The 24,743-nt window shown below is 42.4% G+C and overlaps 1 protein-coding gene across 1 annotated transcript in view; it reads left to right on the top strand.

Annotated features, from left to right (window-relative positions):
* LOC141087485 (uncharacterized) overlaps positions 1–24,743 on the top strand; it is a 244,337-nt gene that overhangs the window by 72,217 nt on the left and 147,377 nt on the right. The window contains exon 2 of the mRNA XM_073573036.1: positions 14,596–14,681. Coding sequence (XP_073429137.1) covers positions 14,596–14,681 — 86 coding nt within the window. The remainder of the gene's footprint in view (positions 1–14,595; positions 14,682–24,743) is intronic.

The raw sequence follows: 24,743 nt of genomic DNA, 5'->3' as shown, positions 1-24,743 counted from the left end.
TTTTCCCGAGGGGCCACATGAAAGACCATGACTGTTGTGGAGGGCTGAACCAATAGCTTGAAATTAATTCTACTCAATATTGATTTATTAATATTAATTGTATCACTTAATATTGAGCAGGATTAAGTATGCTGACACCCCCTTATATATATCTTTGAACCCACGTACAGCCCCTTCTATACAGTTGTGGCTAAAAGTATTGACACCCCTGCAATTCTGTCAGATAATACTCAGTTTCTTCCTGAAAATGATTGCAAACAAATTCTTTGGTATTATTATCTTCATTTAATTTGTCCTAAATGAAAAAACACAAAACAGAATGAAGCAAAAAGCAAAACATTGATCATTTCACACAAAACTCCAAAAATGGGCCAGACAAAAGTATTGGCACCCTCAGCCTAATACTTGGTTGCACAACCTTTAGCCAAAATAACTGCGACCAACCGCTTCTGGTAACCATCAATGAGTTTCTTACAATGCTCTGCTGGAATTTTAGTCCATTCTTCTTTGGCAAACTGCTCCAGGTCCCTGATATTTGAAGGGTGCCTTCTCCAAACTGCCATTTTTAGATCTCTCCACAGGTGTTCTGTGGGATTCAGGTCTGGACTCATTGCTGGCCACCTTAGAAGTCTCCAGTGCTTTCTCTCAACCCATTTTCTAGTGCTTTTTGAAGTGTGCTTTGGGTCATTGTCCTGCTGGAAGACCCATGACCTCTGAGGGAGACCCAGCTTTCTCACACTGGGCCCTACATTATGCTGCAAAATTTGTTGGTAGTCTTCTGACTTCATAATGCCATGCACACGGTCAAGCAGTCCAGTGCCAGAGGCAACAAGCCAACCCCAAAACATCAAGGAACCTCCGCCATGTTTGATTGTAGGGACCGTGTTCTTTTCTTTGAATGCCTCTTTTTTTCTCCTGTAAACTCTATGTTGATGCCTTTGCCCAAAAAGCTCTACTTTTGTATCATCTGACCAGAGAACATTCTTCCAAAACGTTTTAGGCTTTTTCAGGTAAGTTTTGGCAAACTCCAGCCTGGCTTTTTTAAGTCTCGGGGTAAGAAGTGGGGTCTTCCTGGGTCTCCTACCATACAGTCCCTTTTCATTCAGACGCCGACGGATAGTACGGGTTGACATTGTTGTACCCTCGGACTGCAGGGCAGCTTGAACTTGTTTGGATGTTAGTCGAGGTTCTTTATCCAACATCCGCACAATCTTGCATTGAAATCTCTTGTCAATTTTTCTTTTCCGTCCACATCTAGGGAGGTTAGCCACAGTGCCATGGGCTTTAAACTTCTTCATGACACTGCGCATGGTAAACACAGGAATATTCAGGTCTTTGGAGATGGACTTGTAGCCTTGAGATTGCTCATGCTTCCTCACAATTTGGTTTCTCAAGTCCTCAGACAGTTCTTTGGTCTTCTTTCTTTTCTCCATGCTCAATGTGGTACACACAAGGACACAGGACAGAGGTTGAGTCAACTTTAATCCATGTCAACTGGCTGCAAGTGTGATTTAGTTATTGCCAACACCTGTTAGGTGCAATAGGTAAGTTACAGGTGCTGTTAATAACACAAATTAGAGAAGCATCACATGATTTTTTGAACAGTGCCAATACTTTTGTCCACCCTCTTTTTTGTTTGGTGTGCAATTATATCCAATTTGGCTTTAGGACAATTCTTTTTGTGTTTTTTCATTTAAGACAAATTAAATGAAGATAATAATACCAAAGAATTTGTGTTTGCAATCATTTTCAGGAAGAAACTGAGTATTATCTGACAGAATTGCAGGGGTGTCAATCCTTTTGGCCACAACTGTATATCATATTAACCCCCACAGCCCCTTATATACAGCATGAGCCTTACACAGCCTCCACATCTACAGCATGAGCCTCACACAGCCTCCCCATATACAGCATGAGACCCACAGTCTCCCAATATATAGCATGAGCCTCACACAGCCTCCCCATATATACAGCATGAGCCTCACACAGTCTCCCCATTTACAGCATGAGCCTCACACAGCCTCCCCATATACTGCATGAGCCCCACACAGCCTCCCTATATATAGCACCACAGTCTCCCGATATACTGCAGTTTCCCAGTATACTGCATAATGCCCCACACAGCTTCCCCATATACTGCATGAGCCCCACACAGCCTCCCCATATACTGCATGAGCCCCACACAGCCTCCCCATTTACTGCATGAGCCCCACACAGCCTCCCTATATATAGCACCACAGTCTCCCCATATACTGCATGAGGCTCCACACAGCCTCCCCAGATACTGCATGAGGCCCCTAAAGCTTCCCCATCTACTGCATGAGGCCCCATACAGCCTCCCCATATACTGCATGAGCCCCACACAGCGTCGCTATATATTGTATGAGCCCCACACAGCCTTACTATATACTGCATGAGCCCCACACAGCCTTCTCATATACAGCCTGAGCCCAACACAGCCTCTCCATATACTGCATGAGCCCCACACAGCCTCCGTATATACAACATGAGCCCCACAGTCTCCCCATATACTGCATGAGGCTCCACACAGCCTCCTCATATACTGCATGAGCCCAACACAGCCTTCCCATATACAGCACGAGCCCAACACAGCCTCTCTATATACCGCATGAGCCCCACACAGCCTTCGCATATACAGCATGAGCCCCACAGTCTCCCCATATACTGCATGAGGCTCCACGCAGCCTCCCCATATACTGCATGAGCCCAACACAACCTTCCCATATACAGCACGAGCCCAACACAGTCTCCCTATATACTGCATGAGCTCCACACAGCTTTCCCATATACTGAATGAGGCCCCCATAGCCTCACCATGTGCACATGTCACCCCCGTAGCCTCCTGATGTGCAGCATGACACCCCATAGTCTCCCCATGTGCAGCATGACAACCACATAGCCTCCCCATGCACAGCAAGTCACACTCAATAGCCTCCCAATGCGAATCACGATGCCCCATAGCCTCCCCATATGCTACATGTCACCCCCATAGCCTCCCCATGTGCTAAGTAACCCCCATAGCCTCCCCATGTTCTGCACAACACCCCCATAGCCTCCCCATGTACTGTACGACAGCTCCATAGAATCCCCATGTGCTGCATGTCACCCTCATAGAATACCCATGTGCTGCATGTCACCCCCATAGAATCCCCAAGTGCTGCATGTCACCCCCATAGAATCCCCATGTGCTGTCTGTCACCCCCATAGAATCCCCATCTACTGTCTGTCACCCCCATAGAATCCCCATGTGCTGTATGTTACCCCAATAGAATCCCCATGTGCTGCATGTCACCCCCATAGAATCCCCATGTGCTGTCTGTCACTCCATAGAATCCCCCTATGCTGTCTGTCACCCCATAGAATCCCCATGTGCTGTCTGTCACCCCCATAGATTCCCCTTGACTGTGTCACCCCCATAGACTCCCCAAGTGCTGTGTCACCCCCATAGAATCCCCATGTGCTGTCTTTCACCCCCATAGAATCCCCATTTACTGTGTCACCCCCATAGAATCCCCATGTACTGCATTTCACCCCCATAGAATCCCCATGTGCTGTCTGTCACCCCCATAGAATCCCCATGTTCTGCATATCACCCCCATAGAATCCCCATGTACTGTCTGTCACTTTTCTCTCTTCTTTATTCTCTTTCCTCTTTTCCTTTCTTTCTTTTTCTCTCTTTTCTCGCTTCACTTTTCTCTCTTTCCTCTTTTCCTTTCTTCCTTTCTCACCTTTCTCAGCTTTATAAACAATAAAACATATTGGATACCGTTTGGAAGGACAACAAAATGTTCTAAGCACCTTTCCATAGTAATTACACTATGTGAGATTTGCTGTGAATACATTTGCATGAAATGATAAAAAATTGAAAAATTTGCTGAGTCTGGTGAATTAGAATTGCAAAAGGTTTTGATCTTGTATTTAATTATGTTTGATATTAGAGAAAATGCTCACTGCGTACCGCTTTTTAGCTGCTACATTCTACATATATTTATTTCATAATTTGCCTTGAATGTATTGGATTACAGTCTAATATTTTTTTACAGAAGAAATTCTAAGGGCAGTGTAGTGAAAACCAGTCCACTGGATGTTGCTTTAAACCATAAATGGGTTTAGAATGGACAATATTAGAAGTTGTCATGCCAAGAATTACAGACGTGGAGCTGGCAGTTCACTGATGGATAACGCGCAGTTACAGAGACGAGTAGGTAAACTCGTAGGTGTTTCCCTGGAAACATAACAAAGCGACTGAGTTGTTGATGAAGTTGTCCAAGTGACAGGTTTGAAGTTGAAGCCCAGGCAAAGCCAACATCCATTACCCAATATGGCCTCACTGCGGGGAACAACTCCCAGTTTGGAATGACTTATTATGAAGTCTTAAATGTTAAAGAGAATGCGCCTCCAGCGTGATGTGAGACTCAAAACGAAAAACCCCGACTGCTAGAAAGATTTCAATCCCTTGACTTGCAGAAATTTTAACTGTCTCACAAACTCAGAGAGATAGTCTAGTGCTACATGAAACCAACTGTATTAAAACCAATAAATAGTTAAAATATAATAAGGGTATGTTCGCACACAGTTTTGTATTATATGGATTTCAAGGTGAAGTGTGCCCCAAATACTATTCACTCGGAATTCCATGCAGCCATTCATAAATCTACTGTATGTTTGAAAAAAAAAATCTGCTCATTTGAAAAAAATTCTTGTCATTTATTAAAGTGAATTTTGCCTGATGTGGCTAATCTATGTGGGGACCAATGGGCGTTCAAACTGTAAATCCAAGGGTCAGCCTCAAGATTCTGGAACAAATTCTCTGTAAAATTTTTTGTCTAGTTAATGTAGGATTTTTTAGACTTAAAGGGGTATTCTCAACTACAAGATACTATTCAATATGTAGTAGGTGGAATAATAATAATATTAGCAAATACCTCCAAATAGAAATGTAGCATATTTCTTGAGATTAGCTATGTCCCTAACCCCATATGCAGGGCATTGCGGTAGTGTCATGGGGATACCACAACAGAGTGGGATCAGACGATCGCAACCTCTGGTGACACATACAGTCATGGCCAAAAGTTTAGAGAATTACACAAATATTAATTTTTACAAAGTCTACTGCTTCATTTTTTCTAATGGCAATTTGCATATACTCCAGAATGTTATAAAGAGTGATCAGCTTAACAGCAATTACTTGCAAAGTCAATATTTGCCTAGAAAATTAACTTTATCCCCCAAAACACATTTCAACATCATTGCAGCCCTGCCTTAAAAGGACCAGCTAACATCATTTCAGTGATTGCTCCATTAACACAGGTGTGGGTGTTGATGAGGACAGGGCTGGAGATCAATCTGTCATGATTAAGTAAGAATGACACCACTGGACACTTTAAAAGGAGGCTGGTGCTTGGCATCATTGTTTCTCTTCTGTTAACCATGGTTATCTCTAAAGAAACACGTGCAGTCATCATTGCACTGCACAAAAATGGCCTAACAGGGAAGAGTATTGCAGCTAGAAAGATTGCACCTCAGTCAACAATATATCGCATCATCAAGAACTTCAAGGAGAGAGGTTCCCTTGTTGCCAAAAAGGCTCCAGGGCGCCCAAGAAAGACCAGCAAGCGCCAGGACCGTCTCTTAAAAGTGTTTCAGCTGCGGGATCGGGCTACCAGCAGTGCAGAGCTTGCTCAGGAATGGCAGCAGGCACGTGTGAGTGCATCTGCACGCACTGTGAGGCGGAGACTCTTGGAGCAAGGCCTGGTCTCAAGGAGGGCAGCAAAGAAGCCACTTCTCTCCAGAAAAAACATCATGGACAGACTGATATTCTGCAAGAGGTACAGGGAGTGGACTGCTGAGGACTGGGGTAAAGTCATTTTCTCTGATGAATCCCCTTTTTGATTGTTTGGTACATCTGGAAAACGACTTATTCGGAGAAGACCAGGTGAGCGCTACCACCAGTCTTGTCTCTTGCCAACTGTCAAGCATCCTGAAACCATTCATGTGTGGGGTTGCTTCTCAGCCAAGGGAATGGGCTCTCTCTCAGTCTTGCCTAAAAACACAGCCATGAATAAAGAATGGTACCAGAATGTCCTCCAAGAGCAACTTCTCCCAACCGTCCAAGAGCAGTTTGGCGATCAACAATGCCTTTTTCAACATGATGGAGCACCTTGCCATAAAGCAAAGGTGATAACTAAATGGCTCAGGGAACAAAACATAGAGATTTTGGGACCATGGCCTGGAAACTCCCCAGATCTTAATCCCATTGAGAACTTGTGGTCAATCATCAAGAGACGGGTGGACAAACAAAAACCTTCAAATTCAGACAAAATAAAAGCATTGATTTTGCAAGAATGGACTGCTATCAGTCAGGATTTGATCCAGAAGTTGATTGAGAGCATGCCAGGGAGAATTGCTGAGGTCCTGAAGAAGGGTCAACACTGCAAATATTGACTTGCTGCAATAACTCATTCTAACTGTCAATATAACCTTTTCTTACTCATAATATGATTGCAATTATATTTCTGTATGTGATAAAAAAATCTGACAAACACACATAAAAACCAGAGGGCAGTAGATCATGTGAAAATATAATATTTGTGTCATTCTCTAAACTTTTGGCCATGACTGTACAACTTCAGTAGTTAGAATGGCTTCACCATCCTATTAGCAATTCTGGCTTTCTTTGCTATGGTGCTGCAAGGGTTAAACTGCTTAGTTGGAATCCTGTAGTTCTCTGTCTTCGGTGGTATCAGCTGTTCTGAGTTAATTTCTCTCAGCATATATAAGAACTCTCCTCCTTGCTTCTGACTTTCCCAATGATAGTTCAGTCTGCTTGGTTTGGTGTTGGAGAAGTAGTTCATGTTTTTGGAGAGTTGTTTTGGAGATTGCTGATTGAAGTTGGTTAGAATGCTTATGCTTATTCTCACCTATTTGGTTTCTCCTACCTATCCCTCCCCTGTTTTCCACTCTGCTGTTTTGTGAGTGTATTTTTATGATTTTAGTTTTCTTTTATTCCTGTCTATCTTTCCTTGTCTGTCTGGTTAGTGTAATTCTATACATTTCATCCCCCCACCTTCCTGGGTAGGAGAGGGAACAGATAAGGGCTAAGATAGGAGCATATCTGTTAGGAACGGCGGAACGCACTAAATAAAAATAGTAAAGTGCGTTTGCCACTCGGGGTCCACCGTGCAGTAGATTATATGACTGCTGCTAGGTAATGACAGAAGAGCAATATGGCGGTATAATGCACACGGCTTCAACTTCACCCAAAGTGCGCAGAGCGGGCTCTGTTCACACACAGAGACACCGCAACAAAAACATACAAAAACGCTGAGCCTGTTAGTGTCACAGGCCTCAGGTAATAGGACACTGCCACTCGACGACAAAGCTAGAAAGCAAGCGCAATGTCGGATGCTAGCGTAGAGGTGTGGTGTGCACAGTGGCCTAAGGCTTGCCGCTGACTGCTAAACTAATTCCCTATCCACATCCGTAATATCAGAGGGAAGGGGTTTTATAATGAGTCATCAGAAACATACATCCATCACCATTCACACATAGCAAGTATAGTCTATACTAGCGCATGGCGGAACGGCCATGTGCGCTTTTTATAGCCGTGCGGGACCTTCCAGATCTCCAAGATGGACTAATGAGATCTGGAACAGGACCTGGGCACATGACTCCCGATCTCCAATGGGAGATCGTCTCGTGAGCATGCCCAGTAGGAATACAGAGGGACTTAGTCTCTGGAACGGTCTGCTGCAAAGTAATCTCCTCTGCAGTAGAAAGACAGCAGGAGACCGCAGAATGTGAGGCTCTGGATTCCTGCAGAGCAGATGCAGAAACCTGACGCCTAACAATATGAACATACATGACCCCGGCGTCTCCACCTTCTGTGGTAATCCGTGGGACAGGGATAGACTAAGGCACCCTTTATTTCAAGGGATCAAGTAAGCACAATGTCAGGCTGCTGCAATGCAGGTATGGGCAGACTCCACTAGATAGCAATAGAGTGGAGGAAGGAGTGCACACTCCCAGGGCACACCTGTGAAGCAGCAGTGATGGCGACCACCAGGTGGCAGCAGACGAGTCAGACTAGCCGGGTCAGAAAATAGACTGTAGCACAGTACCGGAGGAATAAGCAAACTCTAGGTCACAAACAAGCTGAAGAGATCAGAGCCGGTCAGGATCGGATAAGGCAAAGACAAAAAGACAGAAGCAGGTCCGAATACAAGCCAAGTCAAAAACCAGGGAGTCAACAAACTTACGGTGAAACACTGAGTAAGGACAGACAGAGGGAATAAACAGACATGGGACAAGTCAGGGATCACAGCAGGACAAATCAGGATATACCAGAGTCAGATACACACGCCGTAGGCAGAAGTATAGCTGACACCGCCTGAAGGATGCAGCGGAGCTAAATAGCAAACCTGAAACCAGACTGAGGCTGAGAAAAGTTAACCCCTGATATGATCAGACTGAGACAAGGGAAGACAGGACTCAAAACCCGGTCTGGATCATGACACACCCACAGTCCCTAGTCACTGTGTGATAAGTGGCATAGGTATCCATGGCTAAGACCACTAACAACTAACTGTCACTATACAGTATGAGCGATCATAACCATGGATACCTAAGAAATGGCAATGGCCTGCACATTGTGTAAGCGACATAGCTAATCAGAAGAATTATTCTAATTGGAGGTTTTTGCAAATATTATTTCACCTACTACATATTGGGATAGGATACTGGAGCTGGGAATACCCATTTAAATACAAAGTCAACATGAATGTACCCTAATCTAGACTTTCTGTCGAGAAGATTTAATTATTCCAACCAATGTGAATTTTATGTCAAAGCATGACTATTAGGGGCACTGTTCTACTAACATAATCTCATGAAGTGTGAGTTTGGAAATCATATAACGCCATCAATTCAGTGTGTAGATCTTGACCTATAGCTTCTTAGATTACATTATTAAAAATTAGTCCAAAGTGGGAAACTTTTGTGAATCTACATCATTTAAAAATCTTCTTAGCGAGCATTATAACGGTTGGCAAACATTGTATATTTTTGTAATAGAACTTTTAAACGCCACTTTACAAATACTTTTAGCTCAAGTTTACGCAATGAACAGATGTGTAATCTGGTGCCGATGTAACCATTTACATCTGTTGTATCACAACCATTTCAATATCAGGATTTGGACATGAAATTAATATTACATAGAATTAGAGCCATTGATGAGGGATAAAACCAATAATAAGCATCAGGGCTGGTGGCATCTCGGGGGTCTCTTCATTATGGGTACTTCATTTTGCAACACTAATATCAGTTTGTGTTTATTCATTCACTTGATGAAATGCCATGAACCACTGAAATATTAGATATGTAATTTATTTAGTAGATTAAAGAAAAAAAATGTACAAACAACAGAGACATGTCTCTGTTTGTCAGACTCATTTTCATTCCTTCAACCCCTTCACGAAATATGACATATATTTACGTCATATTTTGTGTCCTTGACTTTGATGCGGGCTCAGGCACTGAGAACGTTTCTTTCCTCACACATGATGATTGATTTTGCCAGCTGTCATGTACCTTTAACAGCTGCTGGCCAGTTAAATCTCACAGTCAATCTCTGACAGCGGGATTTAATCCCGCCCATCGTTGGGGGGCACCAATGGGCTATCATGAAAGCCGGGAGTTGGCATAAGACCCTCGTGCCTGTCATTGCGATACTCCTGTGAATAATGGCTTGTGGCTGGCGTTCATAGATTATGATTTCTGCTACACAGAGAAGGGCTGAAGTATGTGTAATACAGGCGATCGGATGATCGCAGCTTCAAGTCTTCTAAGGAGACTATGGAAGCCAGTCAAAAAAAAAAGTTATTAACAAATATAAAAAAAAGAAACACAAATTTCATATCAACCCCCCTCACGTTTGCCTCTTTCAAAATAAAACAATTTAAAAAATACACATATTTGGCATCGTTGCATTCAGAAATGTCCGATCTATCAAAATATGAAGTAAATTAATCTGTTTGGTAACTGGCATAACAAGAAAAGAAAATCGAAAATCCAGATTTATGTTGTGATACTTTCAAAAGAGGGTGCTACTAGCTGCCAACCATGCAGGGTGCACAAACTTTTGCATCTGTCCATTTTCCTTTTTGTAATTTTTAAAATGGAGAAGATGAAAATTTATATATAATTTTGCCTAAAATACAAAGCAAAGGTGTCATCTGTAACTTTAGCTCTCAATTTACTTAACTATTCACAATAGCAATAATTTTGACCAGGAGTGCCCAAACCTTTACATGCCACTGGTTATTGCGCACCTTACAACAATAGTTGTGTTCTCCTATTTCTAGCTTGTGTATTCCCATTGTTTGTGTACAGATCCGATTCAGGATGCTTATAAATGTTTCCACTTCCTTTCGGTTCTTTTATTTTCAAGGACATTGTCCCAGTTTATAGCAATTAGATCATGTTTTCCTGAAATTTGGTGTCCTTGTAGATCCTCAACTATAAATCTTATTAAAGGATAATTAAAAACTTTTTGTTTTGTGCTCACTATTACCCAAGTGACCCCCAACCTGTATATTTGGTATGTGGTCCAGTCTATTGGTCAATATTAGGTCTGGCAGTGCCCTTTTTCTTGCTGGGTCCTGAACTAGTTGTGAAAGGTAATTTTTCTTTTATTCATTACGTGTTTCCTTTCCCCGTCCTGCATGTTTCTGCTCCCCAATTCATGTCTGGGTAGTTGAAGTCCCTCATAATAATGACTTCTCCCTGATTCGCTGCCTCATATATTTGCTTTATGAGGATATTTTCTGCCACTTCTATTATATTTGGAGGTTGAGTACAGTCCTCTGTCATTAATTTATTATTGTTTCTTCTTCCTCCTATCCTCACTGTCAAAGATCTGGGTGGTCACGCTGAACCCACCACGCTGTGTTTTGTCACAAATAGCTCTATGCTGCCCCCTATTGTCAGGACAATTACACAATTGACGGACGACTAACGGAGGAGGCTGTTTCCACTAATAGGCCAATTATTGGGAAGGTAACAGTGAGCTTATAGTATAAACACCTCCGATTCCAGTGCATGAAATATACAGCTTTTGCAAAAATTAAGACAAGCCTGCAAAATTTTCATTTTGTCTGATTTTTCTCTTTATAGGTATATATTTGAGTAAAATGTAAATTGCTCTTTTATTCTATAAACTACTGACAACATGTCTTTGAATTTCAAAGCGCTAAATTTTGTATTTATTTTCAGAAAATGAGAAATGGTCAAAATAACCAAAAAATGCAGAGCTTGCAGATCTCAAATAATGCTAAGAAAACAAGTTCATAATCATTTAGAAAAAAACAATACTAATGTTTTCACTTAAGAAGAGTTCAGAAATCAATATTTTGTGGAATAACCATGATTTTTAGTCACAGCTTTCATGCGTCTTGGCATGCTTTCCACCAGTCTCTCACACTGCTTTTGGGTGACCTTATGCCACTCATGGTACAAAAAAGTAAGCAGTTCTTTGTTTGATGGCTTGTGACTATCCATCTTCCTCTTGATTATATTCCAGAGATTTTCAATGGCGTTCAGGTCTGGAGATTGGGCTGGCCATGACAGGGATTTGATGTGGTGGTCCTTCATCCACACATTGATTGACCTGGCGCACTGTCCTGCTGGAAAAACCAGTCCTCAGAGTTGGGGAACATTGCCTGAGCAGAACCAATCAACTGTTTTTCCAGGATAACCTTGTATGCGGCTTGATTCATACATCCTTCGCAAAGAATAACCTGCCCAATTCCAGCCTTGCTGAAGCATCCCCAGATCATCATCAATGCTCCACCAAATTTCACAGTGGGTGCAAGACACTGTGGCTTGTACGCCTCTCCAGGTCTCTGTCTAACCATTAGATGACCAGGTGTTGGGCGAAGCTTAAAATTAGACTCATCAGAGAAGATTACCTTATTCCAGTCCTCTATGGTCCAATCCTTATAGTCTTTGGCAAACTTCAGCCTGGCTCTCCTTTGCTTCTCATTGAAGAAAGGCTTTTTTCTTACTTTACATGACTTGAGCCCTGCCTCTAGGAGCCTGTTACGAACTGTTCTTGCCATGTACTTCACCCCAGCTGCCATTTGCCATTCTTTTTGTAGGTCACTTGATGTCTTCCTGCAGTTGCTGAGTGACATTCGAATAAGATGACGGTCATCTCGATCAGTGGAGAGTCATTTTCGCCCTCTGCCGGTTTGTAGCTTTATTGTCCTCAATGTCTGCTGCTTGACCTTGTTGTAATGGACTGCCATCTTAGAAATTTGGAAGGATGGAGGCAACATGATGCTCACTGTATCCCTCTGCTAGTAAAACCAGAATTGAGCCCTTTTTTTCCTCACTCAAGAGTTTTCTTTTCAACTCCTTTGGCATGATTAAAAGTTATTTTTTTATTCCTATTACTTCTGGGATATTGCTAGCAGTTGTTTTGCCATCCAGCTTGTCCTATTGTAAGAGGATTGTGAACACCACAGCAGGGTTTTTGATACTTTCCTTCGTTAAATAAGATTTGGTTCATGCGATCACCTAATCAGTAGCTCATTAAGTAGAATGAGGTGTACTCTGGTTGCAATTCAACTGACACTGGAATAGAATGGCTGTCAGACATGTAGAGAAGCTGATTTTTATAAAACTGTGCAGTGGTCTCTTAATTTTTACAGATATGGTCACTGCTAACTCCACAATAACCCGAGAAAGATTTTTAGCTGCCACCACAAATCATTTATAGGCCGATTGGATGCCTGGTTTCAGGTTGTGTATGCCTTTGAAGAGTGTGGTTTATAGAACAAAAGGAACACAACTTTTACATTTTATATTTAATCCAGAAAGATAGGCAGTGTTTATAAGATATATACAAAAGATTTTTTAAAGGGGAAACCATCTGCTCATCTCTAGTCCCAGCCGTCTCGGATACAGTGGACAGTCCTGGAGTCTCAAGTGTCTGCTGAATTTCCCTCACTACAACGGCCCCTCTGACAACTCCTCCTGCCTGGGGAGAAAGAAATGGCAAATGGTCGTGGATTCAGGTGTGGCCAGGGGCGTGGCCAAAATTTGCCGTGCCACATATTTTGTCCCTTTTTCTGTTCTCAGAAGTTGGGGTGTATGCTGAACATATGCATCGAGTTGTTTGAATAAACAAAAAAAAGGAGGATTTGGTGCTCATCACACTCTTGTGTATTGAACATACTCTCTCATCTCCATATACTACTGATACTACATGGAGCACAGTCCAAGCCTACAATTTCAATCACAAATTTCTCTCTTTGGTGGCACAGGGGCCTCAAATATACTTGAGACTTGAGCCAGACCAGGAGCGGTGCTAGAGTAATAAATTATTCTTATAAATTAAAGTGATTGTCTAGTGTCTTAGAAGAGAAGTGAGAGAAGACAGCTGAGTCAAGTTGACATGTGACCACAAATATGTAAATCGCATCCATGTGATCATGTCACTGCCCTCTGCATGGGGAATACAGGGGAACCGTGACAGTGTGTCACTAGTCTGACAACTCCTTTAATTTTTTTGTTTCAGTTGTACGTTGTGTGTAATTACCACTATTATTATTTATTACTATATTGCCATTTACTGTATTCCTTGGCTCCTGACATGTGAAAAGGGGTGTACATGACAAAAACAAATACAATAATCTTGAGCAAAATTTTGTCACCGGCTGGTACAAGAGGAGAGAAGACGCTGCCCGTGAGGGATCACAGTCTACATGATTGTGATGGCCTGTTACCATGGATCTAAACACTGTAAGAAGTGTGGACTAGAATGTTGTGTTTCTACCTCTGAAGACAAAAATTGATTTGTGTGTATTATGTATTGTTTCTTTGTATATGTTGTTTCATGTGAAGTGTAATATGTATAGTGTATAAGTAATGCTGATAGTGTACAGTATAGGATAAGTGCAGGGTAAAACATAGTTTAGGGCTTAGGACATAAGATAGTGACTTTAGTTAGATAGCGACATTAAGAAAAAGAAAGAGTTAATGTTTGGCACTAGCCCATAGTAGGAGTGGCTTACTGTTTCGGGACACTGTGCAGGTTGCCTTTGTTACTGGGCACTAAAGGTTGCCTCTGTTATGGGACACTGTGTAGGCTCCCTCTGTTACGGGACACTGTGCAGGCTGCCTCTGTTACGGGACACTGTGCAGGCTGCCTCTGTTACGGGACACTGTGCAGGCTGCCTCTGTTACGCGACACTGTGCAGGCTGCCTCTGTTACGCGACACTGTGCTGGCTGCCTCTGTTACGGGACACTATGCAGCTTGCCTTTGTCACAGAACTGTACAGGTTGCCTTTGTTTAATGTCTCTGTATAGGCTGCATTTTGTATGAAGAGCTTTACTGGCAGCCTCTCTTTTAGGGCACTGTGCAGGTTGATCATCTGTTGCTATTGGTAACTGAGTATTATGTAGAGACTTTATGTCTGTATAGCAAATGATATTCATCATGCTAGCTATATCTAAACTATGTATTGATTAAATATACTAATTACAGTATTTGCTTTTTTTTTTTACAGAAAATGAAGGCCTCGGTACAAAGACGACGCTCTTCTTCTGCCATAACCAGGGCCCTGAGCAGAACCAAGCCCCATCTCCATCCCAGGTATAGCATTTACTAAAAACACTATTATTTCCTGAATGATATCAATTACATATATGAACCTATTCAAAATATCATTATGTAATATCTATAAATGAGTTAGTGTTTGGTTACAGTGCTTCGAAAAAGTCTTCATACCCTGTAAACGCTTCCAAACTTTTTCACGTTGTGTTGGTATCACATAAAATCCATTTAAGTTTGTGGACGTAATATGAAATAATTTGGAAAAGTTCAAAGGGTGTGAATACTTTTTCAAGGCATTGCAGGTTTTAACATAAGAGTTTAGAGTCAGCTAACAGTGCTCACGTAGGTACACAACACATTACAAAGGTGAGCTTCTCCATGTGATGATCAGGATATTTTGCAGATTCTGGATGGAAAGAAATATTTTTACTCACTGACAGCCAGCAAAAAACTGCAGTGAGCAGTGGAGTAAAGAGTCCAATGTGCCCCAATGCAAAATTTGGACTTGGACCCCCCATGTTGGTCAGATGTATGGGCCCTTGTAGCTATCTAAATCCTATAAGGACATACGAGTTGCACCCCTCTCCCATTTTGTAGTATATTTTGCTGGTATATGTGTCCTCCATTCTATGCCCATTCTAGTACAGTATATGTGGTCAGTAGGTATGTTTTTTTTTATTTTACTAGGTACATTAGGGGCATTGAAAAGGCAACCCCTTTAACATACAGTAAGAATAACTATTGCAGATTTTTTTTGTATTAGCTGACAACCCCTTTAACAAACAGTATGCAACAGTTTACTTCACTTCAAGTTTTTCAGACACATTTTATTTTTTCTACAATCTGTTCAGGCAGGTCTCAATTGGTTAAACTCTTTACGTTTAATTTATTTCAGTGAATAAACACAAATTCATCACTTCTTACAGGGTTTTGCTTTTATTTTATTATATTTATTCATTGTATGGTAACAAAAAAATGGCCTGTGAACAACATTCTCAGAGGTGTCAACGTTTCATAAATTTTTTTTTCTGAAAAAAAAAATGAAAATTTTGGTTTGTGATGACATTTTTTAAGCCCATTAACTATTTTATTTTAACATTCATGGAGCTGTGTAAGGGCTTATTTTATGTGTAATGAGCTCATGTTTTTATCTATACCAATTATGAGTACATTTGATGTTTTCATCTATTTTTATTGCATTTTTTTATAGCGGTGAGGTGCCCCAAAGTACAAAATTCTGGCATCTTTAATTTGTTGTTCTCTTTATTGTATGAGATATTGAATTTTGTATGTTGAAAAGCTGGATAGACTGAATTTTTATGGATATGGTAATATGAAATATGTTTGTTTTTTCAATTATTTTTAATGAGGTAGAAGGAGGAGTGATTTAAATATTTTTTTTTATTTTTTTATTGTTTACTTTGTTTTTAAGCCATTGACTTGAAACTGCAATTGTCTAATCATTTATTCAATATCCTGCAATTCCACAGTAATGCGGTATATAAGATAAATCCCTTTTCCTATGAAGCTTAGCCTGTCACAGGAGAGCCAAAATGTCAGTAACAAGAGACTTGAAATGTATAGGTATAATGGTCCTAACATTAATATAGATGTATTAATCCTTAACTTGTCATACTTTATTAGCATAGCACATAATGTAGCATGTCATCTCTCAAGTTATGGATCTGTATAGGATCAGAACCAAGAATGATACATAAATAGAAAACCAGAGCTAACACGAGTACATGAATACATCCTCAGAACCACCATCAGTACATGAATACAGTACCAGAACCATCAGCAGTACATGAATACATAACTAGAACCATCATCAGTAAATTAGTACAATCTTAGCTCATCAATCAAGTACAATTGCATGGCATGAACCTACAACTCCCAGTATCACTTTAACAATTATAAGGTATAAACTGGTAGTTGCTATTGATTGATCGTGCATCGGGTGATTGACTGCCTTTTTAGATTTGTTCACTATTATCGTCCAGTGTATATGCACCATAAAGAGTAACAAAATATTAGAGATATTTTTTATGTTTTATACCCTTCAATCAGAGCAGATTGGTGTGGATCCGAGTACACAGTTCAGTAGACAGAAGCACAAACACACAATGGAGCAGGGACGCAGGAGAAAGTCATAGGCACTGTGCACTACTGTCTTGTGATATATGCACTTATATGAGATCTTTCCAGCTACCAACAGAGATTTCAGAACCAGGACCAGCATGAATGCCAAATACAGCCCTGCCCCTGTAGCCAGGGCCGGTTTTAGGCAAAGTGGGGCCCTAGGCAAAGTTTAAAATGGGGCCCCAAATGCTAACATATTGCACATCACACAGAAGCATTTCGATTGTATTTACATACACTGAGTTCAGGCCGCTAAATGTGTGATCGACAGTATTGAAGTCATTCAACATTTGTTTCCCGGCCTCTTTACACCGTCTGAGAACGAATTATGGGGATAGAACGATCACTAATGGATCACTAACAGATCACCATACAATATCTTGTTATCAGCAGCACATCTACAGTTTACACCCCATAGTTCTCTATAATATAATGTGCCCCATAGTCCTCCATGCAGTATAATACACTCCTCTATCCTCCATATAGTATAATACACTCCCCATAGTCCTACATATAGTATAATACACTCCTCATAGCCCTCCATATATTAAAATACACTGCTCAGTCCTCCGTATAGTATAATACACTCCTCATAGTTCTCCATATAGTATAATGCACCGCCATAGTCATCCATGTAACAATTTACTTCCCATAGTATAATGCACCCCATAGTTCTTCATATAATGTATTCCCCATAGTCCTCGATACAGTATAATGCAGTCCACATATAGTATAATTCTGCCACCCCATAGAGCTTAATGCAGCCACCCCACAGAGTATAATGCAGCCCCGCGATACAATATAATGTAACCCCCCATAGAATATAATGCAGCCCTTCTCTTATAGTATAATGCAGCCACCCCTTAGAGAATAATGCAGCCACTCCACAGAATATAATGCAGCCCCGCGATACAATATAATGTAACCCCCATAGAATATAATGTAGCCCCCTCATAGTATAATGAAGCCCCATTACAATATAATCTAGCCCCCATAGAATATAATGCAGCCCCCATAGAATACAATGTAGGCTCCTCATATAGTATAATGCAGCCCCCTCAGAGTATGATGTAATCACCCCCCCATAGAATATACTAAATATAATACAGCCCCCATAGAATATAATGTAGCTCTTCTCTTATAGTATAATGCAGCCACCCCTTAGAGAATAATGCAGCCACTCCACAGAATATAATGTAACCCCCCATAGAATATAAAGCAGCCCCCTCATATAGTATAATGCAGCCACTCCATAGAATATATGGCAACCCCCTCATAGAGTATAATGCAGCCCCTTATATAGTATAATGTAGCCCCTCCATAGAATACAATGTAGCCCTCATAGTATAATGCAGCCCCCAAAGAATATAATGTAGCCCCCTCATAGTATTATGAAGCCCCATTACAATATGATCTAGCCCCTCGATCGAATATAATGCAGCCCCCCCATAGAATACAATGTAGGCTCCTCATATAGTATAATGTAGCCCCCTCAGAGTATGATGCAATCACCCCCCATAGAATATAATAAATATAATACAGCCCCCCATAGAATATAATGTAGCCCCAAATAGAATATAATACAGTCCACCTCCCCATAGAATATAATGTAGCCCCCCATATTATATAACACAGCCTCCCCCATATAATATGATGTAAAATATACCCACCATGGTATATAACACAGCCGCATAGTATATAGCACAGCCCCACATGGTATATAGCAAAGCCCCACAAGGTATATAGCACAGCACCACATGGTATACAGCCCAACATGGTATACAACCCAGCATGGTATACAGCCCAGCCCAGCATGGTATACAGCCCAGCATGGTATACAGCCCAGCATGGTATATAGCTCACCATGGTATACAGCCCCCACCCCCCTGAGAATGTCCCCACAGTCCAGTACTCACATTGATTAAAAAAACACACTCCTCACCTTCTCCTGGTGCCAGCGCTGCTCCCGGCTGTCTTCTGTTTCCTGCCTGGTACACAGTGAGTGCACGATGACGTCATCGCACACCCGCTGTGTGTCGGAGGCAAAGTGGGGAATGATGGGAGAGGGAGCGTCAGCTGACGCTCTCTCCTCCATCATTGCCTTGAACTGTGTCGGTGTCTATGACGCCAATATAGTTCAATGCGGTGGGGGGAGTCAGCTCTGGGGGCAGGTGGCTCCCCTGCCTCACAGGGGCCCCATAGTGGCTGCGTGATGTGCCACTAGCTGGGGGCCCCTGGAGGAGTGGGGGCCCTAGGCAGCTGCCTAGTCTGCCTGCCCCTAACTCTGGCCCTGCCTGTAGCCTATATTCAGTCAGTGACAGTATCAGAGATGAATACATCTGGTCTGGTTCCAAAGAATGATAATTTTCCACAGTAGACGAATTAATGTACGAAGACAGCTGAAAGTCTTTTCATTCTGTTTATCAGACCTCTTTTGTATAAATGGTTCCTCGTGGTGTTTATTTTGAGGTTAAGAGTTTCTTCGGAGCACTAATAGTCAGACACATGATCTTGATATCTTATTACAGTGTCCCTCTGGCTCATTCTTCATATACAGTACTTGTATGACATGTTTGATGCATTGTGAAACTAGTAATGAATTTATTTCTTGGAATAATACAAGAGAAAGTTGTTTAATAACATTTTACACTTTCCATCTGTTACAGAACTACAAACTGAGATTAGCACTGAATGTTGTTAGTTACAATTGTTTCCGTGTTAATAATAGTGTAATCTACGCTGAGTATACAACACATTATCGTACATGTTCTTCAATGTTTGAGATGACTTTACTTACCGGGGTGCTAGGTCTGTATGAGGGGGTCTAGCTCCACAAAACAAAAGGATCACTGCAGCACAGAATACTTTAAAAACACCCGTAATCCAACACACTTGTATTTCTCCTTCCCGCAGCAATAACTTCTGGATTTTTAAAAAAATACTGCACGTTTTTAGCTGAAGACTGTCATGTGAATACAACTGTAGAGTAATTCTGAGGGGCTGATTGTCTTGTGTTCTTGCACATGATTTTAGACTGGAGGCATTGTGGTTATTTTGTAGAAGCAAGTGGACTTATGTAGTATTTATAGTTTTACTTTAACGTGAAAACGTTGTTTTAATTTTCATTTCAAAAATCAATAGTGCACATTGGCAACTTTGTATAATATTCCTAGAAAAAAATCTGCTTTTCTCCTCCTGGATAGACTCTTTATTCATGGGTAAAAGTTGTGTTCACTGAAAATAGGAAATGACTGTTAATGCTTAAAACAATCTATATGCAAATTGCCTCTTCAGAGAGGAATTACAGAATTACAACAATCTATGTAGAGTAGGTGGAGGAAGAGCTAGAGGCAGACAGATATTCTGCTGCAAGTTCTCCTGAGGTGGAAGGAGCTAGAGGCAGACAGACATTCTGCTGCAAGTTCTCCTGAGGTGGGGGAGCTAGAGGCAGACAGACATTCTGATGCAAGTTCTATTGAGGTTGGAAGCGCTAAAGGCAGACACAGACATTCTGCTGCAAGTTCTCCTGAGGAAGGGGAACTAGAGGCAGACAGACATTCTGCTGCAAGTTCTCCTGAGGTGGAAAGAGCAAGAGGTAGACACACATTTTGCTGCAAGTTATCCTGATGTGGGAGGAGCTAGAGGCAGACACAGGTGTTCTGCTGAAAGTTCTCCTTACGTGGGAGGAGCTAGAGGCAGGCAGGGATTCTGCTGCAAGTTCTCTTGAGGTGCGAGGAGCTAGAGGCAGACATTCTGCTGCAAGTTCTCCTGAGGTGGGGAAGCTAGAGGTATACAGACATTCTGCTGTTAGTTCTCCTGAGGTGGGAAGAGCTAGAGGCAGACACACACACTCTGCTTCAAGTTCTCCTGAGGTGGGAAGAGCTAGAGGCAGACAAATATTTTGGTGCAAGTTCTCCTGAGGTGGGAGGAGCTAGAGGCAGACACTGACATTCTGCTGCAACTTCTCCCTAGGTGGAAGGAGCTAGAGGCAGACACTGACATTCTGCTGCAAGCTCTCCTGAGGTGAAAGGAGCTAGAGGCAAACCTAGAGGCAAACACTGACATTCTGCAGCAAGTTCTCCTGAGGTGGGAAGAGCTAAAGGCAGACAGAGATTCTGCTGCAAGTTTTCCTGATGTGGGAGGAGCTAGAGGCTGATACAGACATTCTGCTGCAAATTCTCCTGCAATTGCAATTACAGTTCTCCATACAACTTTAAGAGCATCAACTGTCATTTATCTCAATAAGGGCTCATGTGAGTGACTGATTTTATCGGTTGAGTGGTTCCTGTGGTTTTCATAGATAGCACTCGTGCCTATGATTTTCTATAAGGCTGTTCACATGTCCCATTTCTTCCTGAGACCGTGTGATCCATGGAAAAAATTGGAGATGTGTCCGGTTTTGATCTGAGCGTCAGATCAAAATCTGCAATGCAAGTCTATGCCCGTGAAAAAATCAGATCGCACTCGGATGACACTCGGTCCGATTTTCATGTATCAGTAATGTGAAACTACCCTAAAGGGAACATCTATGTTTACCAAAGATAGATTTTACCCATGAATTGAGAAGTTTGAAGAGTAAAGATCAATCCTGTGAGAGAAAGAAGCACATTTCTCTAATAATAAATTACAAAGTTTCTTATTTGCATGTTTAATATTAATTGTATGGCAAAATAATGTAAAGGACTTTGACATTTTTTTTTCCCAGTGGGGCTAAGAACTTACCGGTAGATAGTTGCTGACTACCTGCCTATTCTGCCCTGCAGTGATCTTTCCCAGCTCACGTGATGATTCTATTGCTTCCATGAACAGACCAGTAATTTCACTTCCTTTCTGCTCTGTCAATGGGGCATCCCAGCCGACATTATGCTGATTGATAGCCTGCTCCCCATGTTTACGAAAACGGGGATCCAGGTATCAATCAGCATGACATCGGTCTTGACCCCATTGACATAACAGAAGATAAGGAACTGTTCTGTTGATGTGACATCCCAAGAAGCAGCAGAAATATGTCAGTACTCAGGAGCAGTCTGTGACCGCTCTGAGCCAGAAGAGATCATTGACAGACTGGTAGTTAGAAAATAACTGCAGATAAGTTCTTGGTCCCATAGAACAAAGTTGTGGATAAACCCTATAAACATTTATATAAACAGCCATGAACCTGTGCCTTCACCTACTTCAAGTCCAAAGTTTTTAAATAGTGATATTTCTATGGCCAACTCTTTCAGGCTACTTGCATAATTAAGGACATTAAAATATGTAAAATCTTACTGCATCAGTTGTATAGCGAGGATCGTATAGTATAAACTGGAGAACTTAAAGGCTATGGACACCTATTACATTGAATAAAACATTTGACTATGTGGTATGGCGACTGGTCATGTGGTTAATAGGTGGTATGTATCACATAGGCGGGTGGCCTCTGTGATGGAAGCCTGAGCTTATTTGGCTCAGCAGATCTACAGCTGAGGGTTGATTATATGTTGGGCAGGCTTCCAGGTGACTCGGAGTAGATGGGTGGGTCCAGTCTCCTAAACTCCCACACTCAATGGGTGTGTTTCAACACACAAGATGGGACCTGTGTTGTTGGCAGGGGTGGCAGTGTTGGCTAGTCTGAGTCAGAGTGAGGAGGCCTGTGATATACCTCCAGAGAAGACAGCTTGGCAACCACGAGTGATACTGACCGGGGTCAGCGAGAAGTGTTTGTAGGTTGCCTCTGAGGATAAAAGGTAAACGGGAACCTGTGTGGTCGCTGACAGTCAACGGACAGTAATCCATAGTACGTACATGGGGGCTGCACGTTAGGAAGTTCCTGGAGAGTGGTTTATGCTGTGTTCCAGGGTTCCCCAACTCCAGTCCTCAAGGCCCACCAACAGGTCATGTTTTCAGGATTTCCTTACTATTGCCCAGGTGATAATTGCATCACCTGTACAATACAAGGGAAATCCTGAAAACATGATCTGTTGGTGGGCCTTGAGGACTGGAGTTGGGGAACCCTGCTGTGTTCTAATAAACCATATGGACTTTTTAACCCTGAATGTCCTGGTATATTCTTCTATTAGGTCTGGCGGAACACACCAGATTATAAAATAATAGTAGGTGCGTTCGCAGCCCGAGGTCCACCGTGCAGAGGTGGTACACTGCTGCTAGATAATGGCAGACGCTCAATATGGCGGTATAATGGCGGAACACACGTGTGTTAAATGTCACCCGATGTGCACAGGGCGAACTCTGTTGCTTCACAGAGCCGCCGAACCGCTAAAAACAAATACCGAGCCTGTTCAAGATCACAGAGCTCGGGGAGATGAACGCTCAGTATATGGTCACAGGACTCAGGCTCAAGGATACAGGACCAGCATCCCTCTAGACCTACTGAGTCGCAACCCCCAACGCCACTAACTGAGGCTGACTGCAGCGGAGCGACAGTGACTGCTGCGATATGATAGTGCCCTATAGTAGGCAACACCATCAGACACTAGTGCTGTGGACTGATGTGCACTGTGCCTATAGCTTAGCCACCGACTGGCGCTGACTCTAATACTGATACCCTAACCACATGCGTAATATCCAAGGGAGGGGAATCTTAATAAGTCATTCACCAGGTACATGCATCCGTCATCATCCACACATATAGCAACTAGAGTCTATACTAGCGCATGGCCGAGCGGCCATGCGAGTCTTTTATAGCCGAGACCTTCCGGAACCTTCCAGATCCCCCTGATGGACCAATCAGAACTGGAGAAGGACCTGAGCATGTGACTCCCGATCCCCAATGGGGAATCGTCCCATGAGCATGCTCAGTGGAGCGACGGAAGGACATAGATTCTGGAGTCTTTTGCTGCAGGCCAGGGTGCATTGTCATACCTGAACCAGAGGTGGCAGCAGCTATCAATCCCAAGCTGCTGGTCTGGGCAGAGCACTAGGACCAACGAGACTGCTGAGCAGGCTCCACTGTGGCTGAAGGAGAATGGGAGACTGCTGAGTGCAAGGCTCTGGATTCCTGCTGTGCAGTGGCAGGAACCTGACGCTTAACATTCTTCAGTGACCAGCCGATTGAGTACTCCCCGTTCACAACATATATTAGTGGTTAATTAATAAAATTGCTATTAGCTTTAGTCCACAATCTTAATTCCTCCAATCATTTTCACGCCTCCTGATATACATTTTGTAGGATGAGCCAAGTTCGACATTTTTCCTTTGTGAGAGAGTCTCTCGCAGTAATATAGGCTGGATGTGAGGTGACTGCGCCTCCTTAGAAAGATCTGCCAGCACATTACCACAATGGTCTCTCTGTTAAAAATGTGTTGTTTTCAGGAAGTAATTGTAGGCAAAATTGCTTCAGCCTCCAGCCCAGGGACAGAGGTAGGAGCTCCAGCGTTATCTCTAGAAGACCAGGAGAAAGTTCCGATATAGATTTTGAGATATATGTAGACAATGTTACATAAGGAAGAACGTTTTAGGAGACCAACCTCAGATCAATGCGAGATAAAGACATATGAGTTATGTCTGCGATACGGCAATGGTGCTTGTTCAGCTACTTATACACCTCACATTGCTGTTAGGCGCAGGGAAGAAATGGTCATGGTTTGCTCAATGTTCATTTTAAAACATTCAGTTGCAGAAAGTGACAAATCTGTCACACATGAACATGTCCTCACAGTGATTGGTACCAAGTACCGCACACTGAGAGGATAGTCAGCGGCAGATAGACGTAGACACGTAGGCTCTTGGACCTGCCAGCTGACAGATGTCACAGGGAACCCGACTGCTCACATATACTCCCTGATCCACGGGCAGCATTTATCACACCAAAGCTGCATGATGTCAGCCACGGATGTGTAACTCTGAAGCACTATGGCGTATCAGAGAAGAACATAGTTTAGTAGTTGCTGTGGACTGAGGCGCACTGGAGACTAGTCAGACAAGCGGGTCCCTGGTGGCTTCTCCCTGCCCTCCTGTGTT

This window comes from Dendrobates tinctorius, unplaced genomic scaffold, assembly GCF_039654945.1.
Source record: "Dendrobates tinctorius isolate UK_male_01 unplaced genomic scaffold, ASM3965494v1 ptg000034l, whole genome shotgun sequence".
In the NCBI taxonomy this organism is placed as follows: domain Eukaryota; kingdom Metazoa; phylum Chordata; class Amphibia; order Anura; family Dendrobatidae; genus Dendrobates; species Dendrobates tinctorius.
The sequence above is the reverse complement of the archived record's forward strand: the minus strand, read 5'-3'. Positions and strand labels throughout refer to the sequence as shown.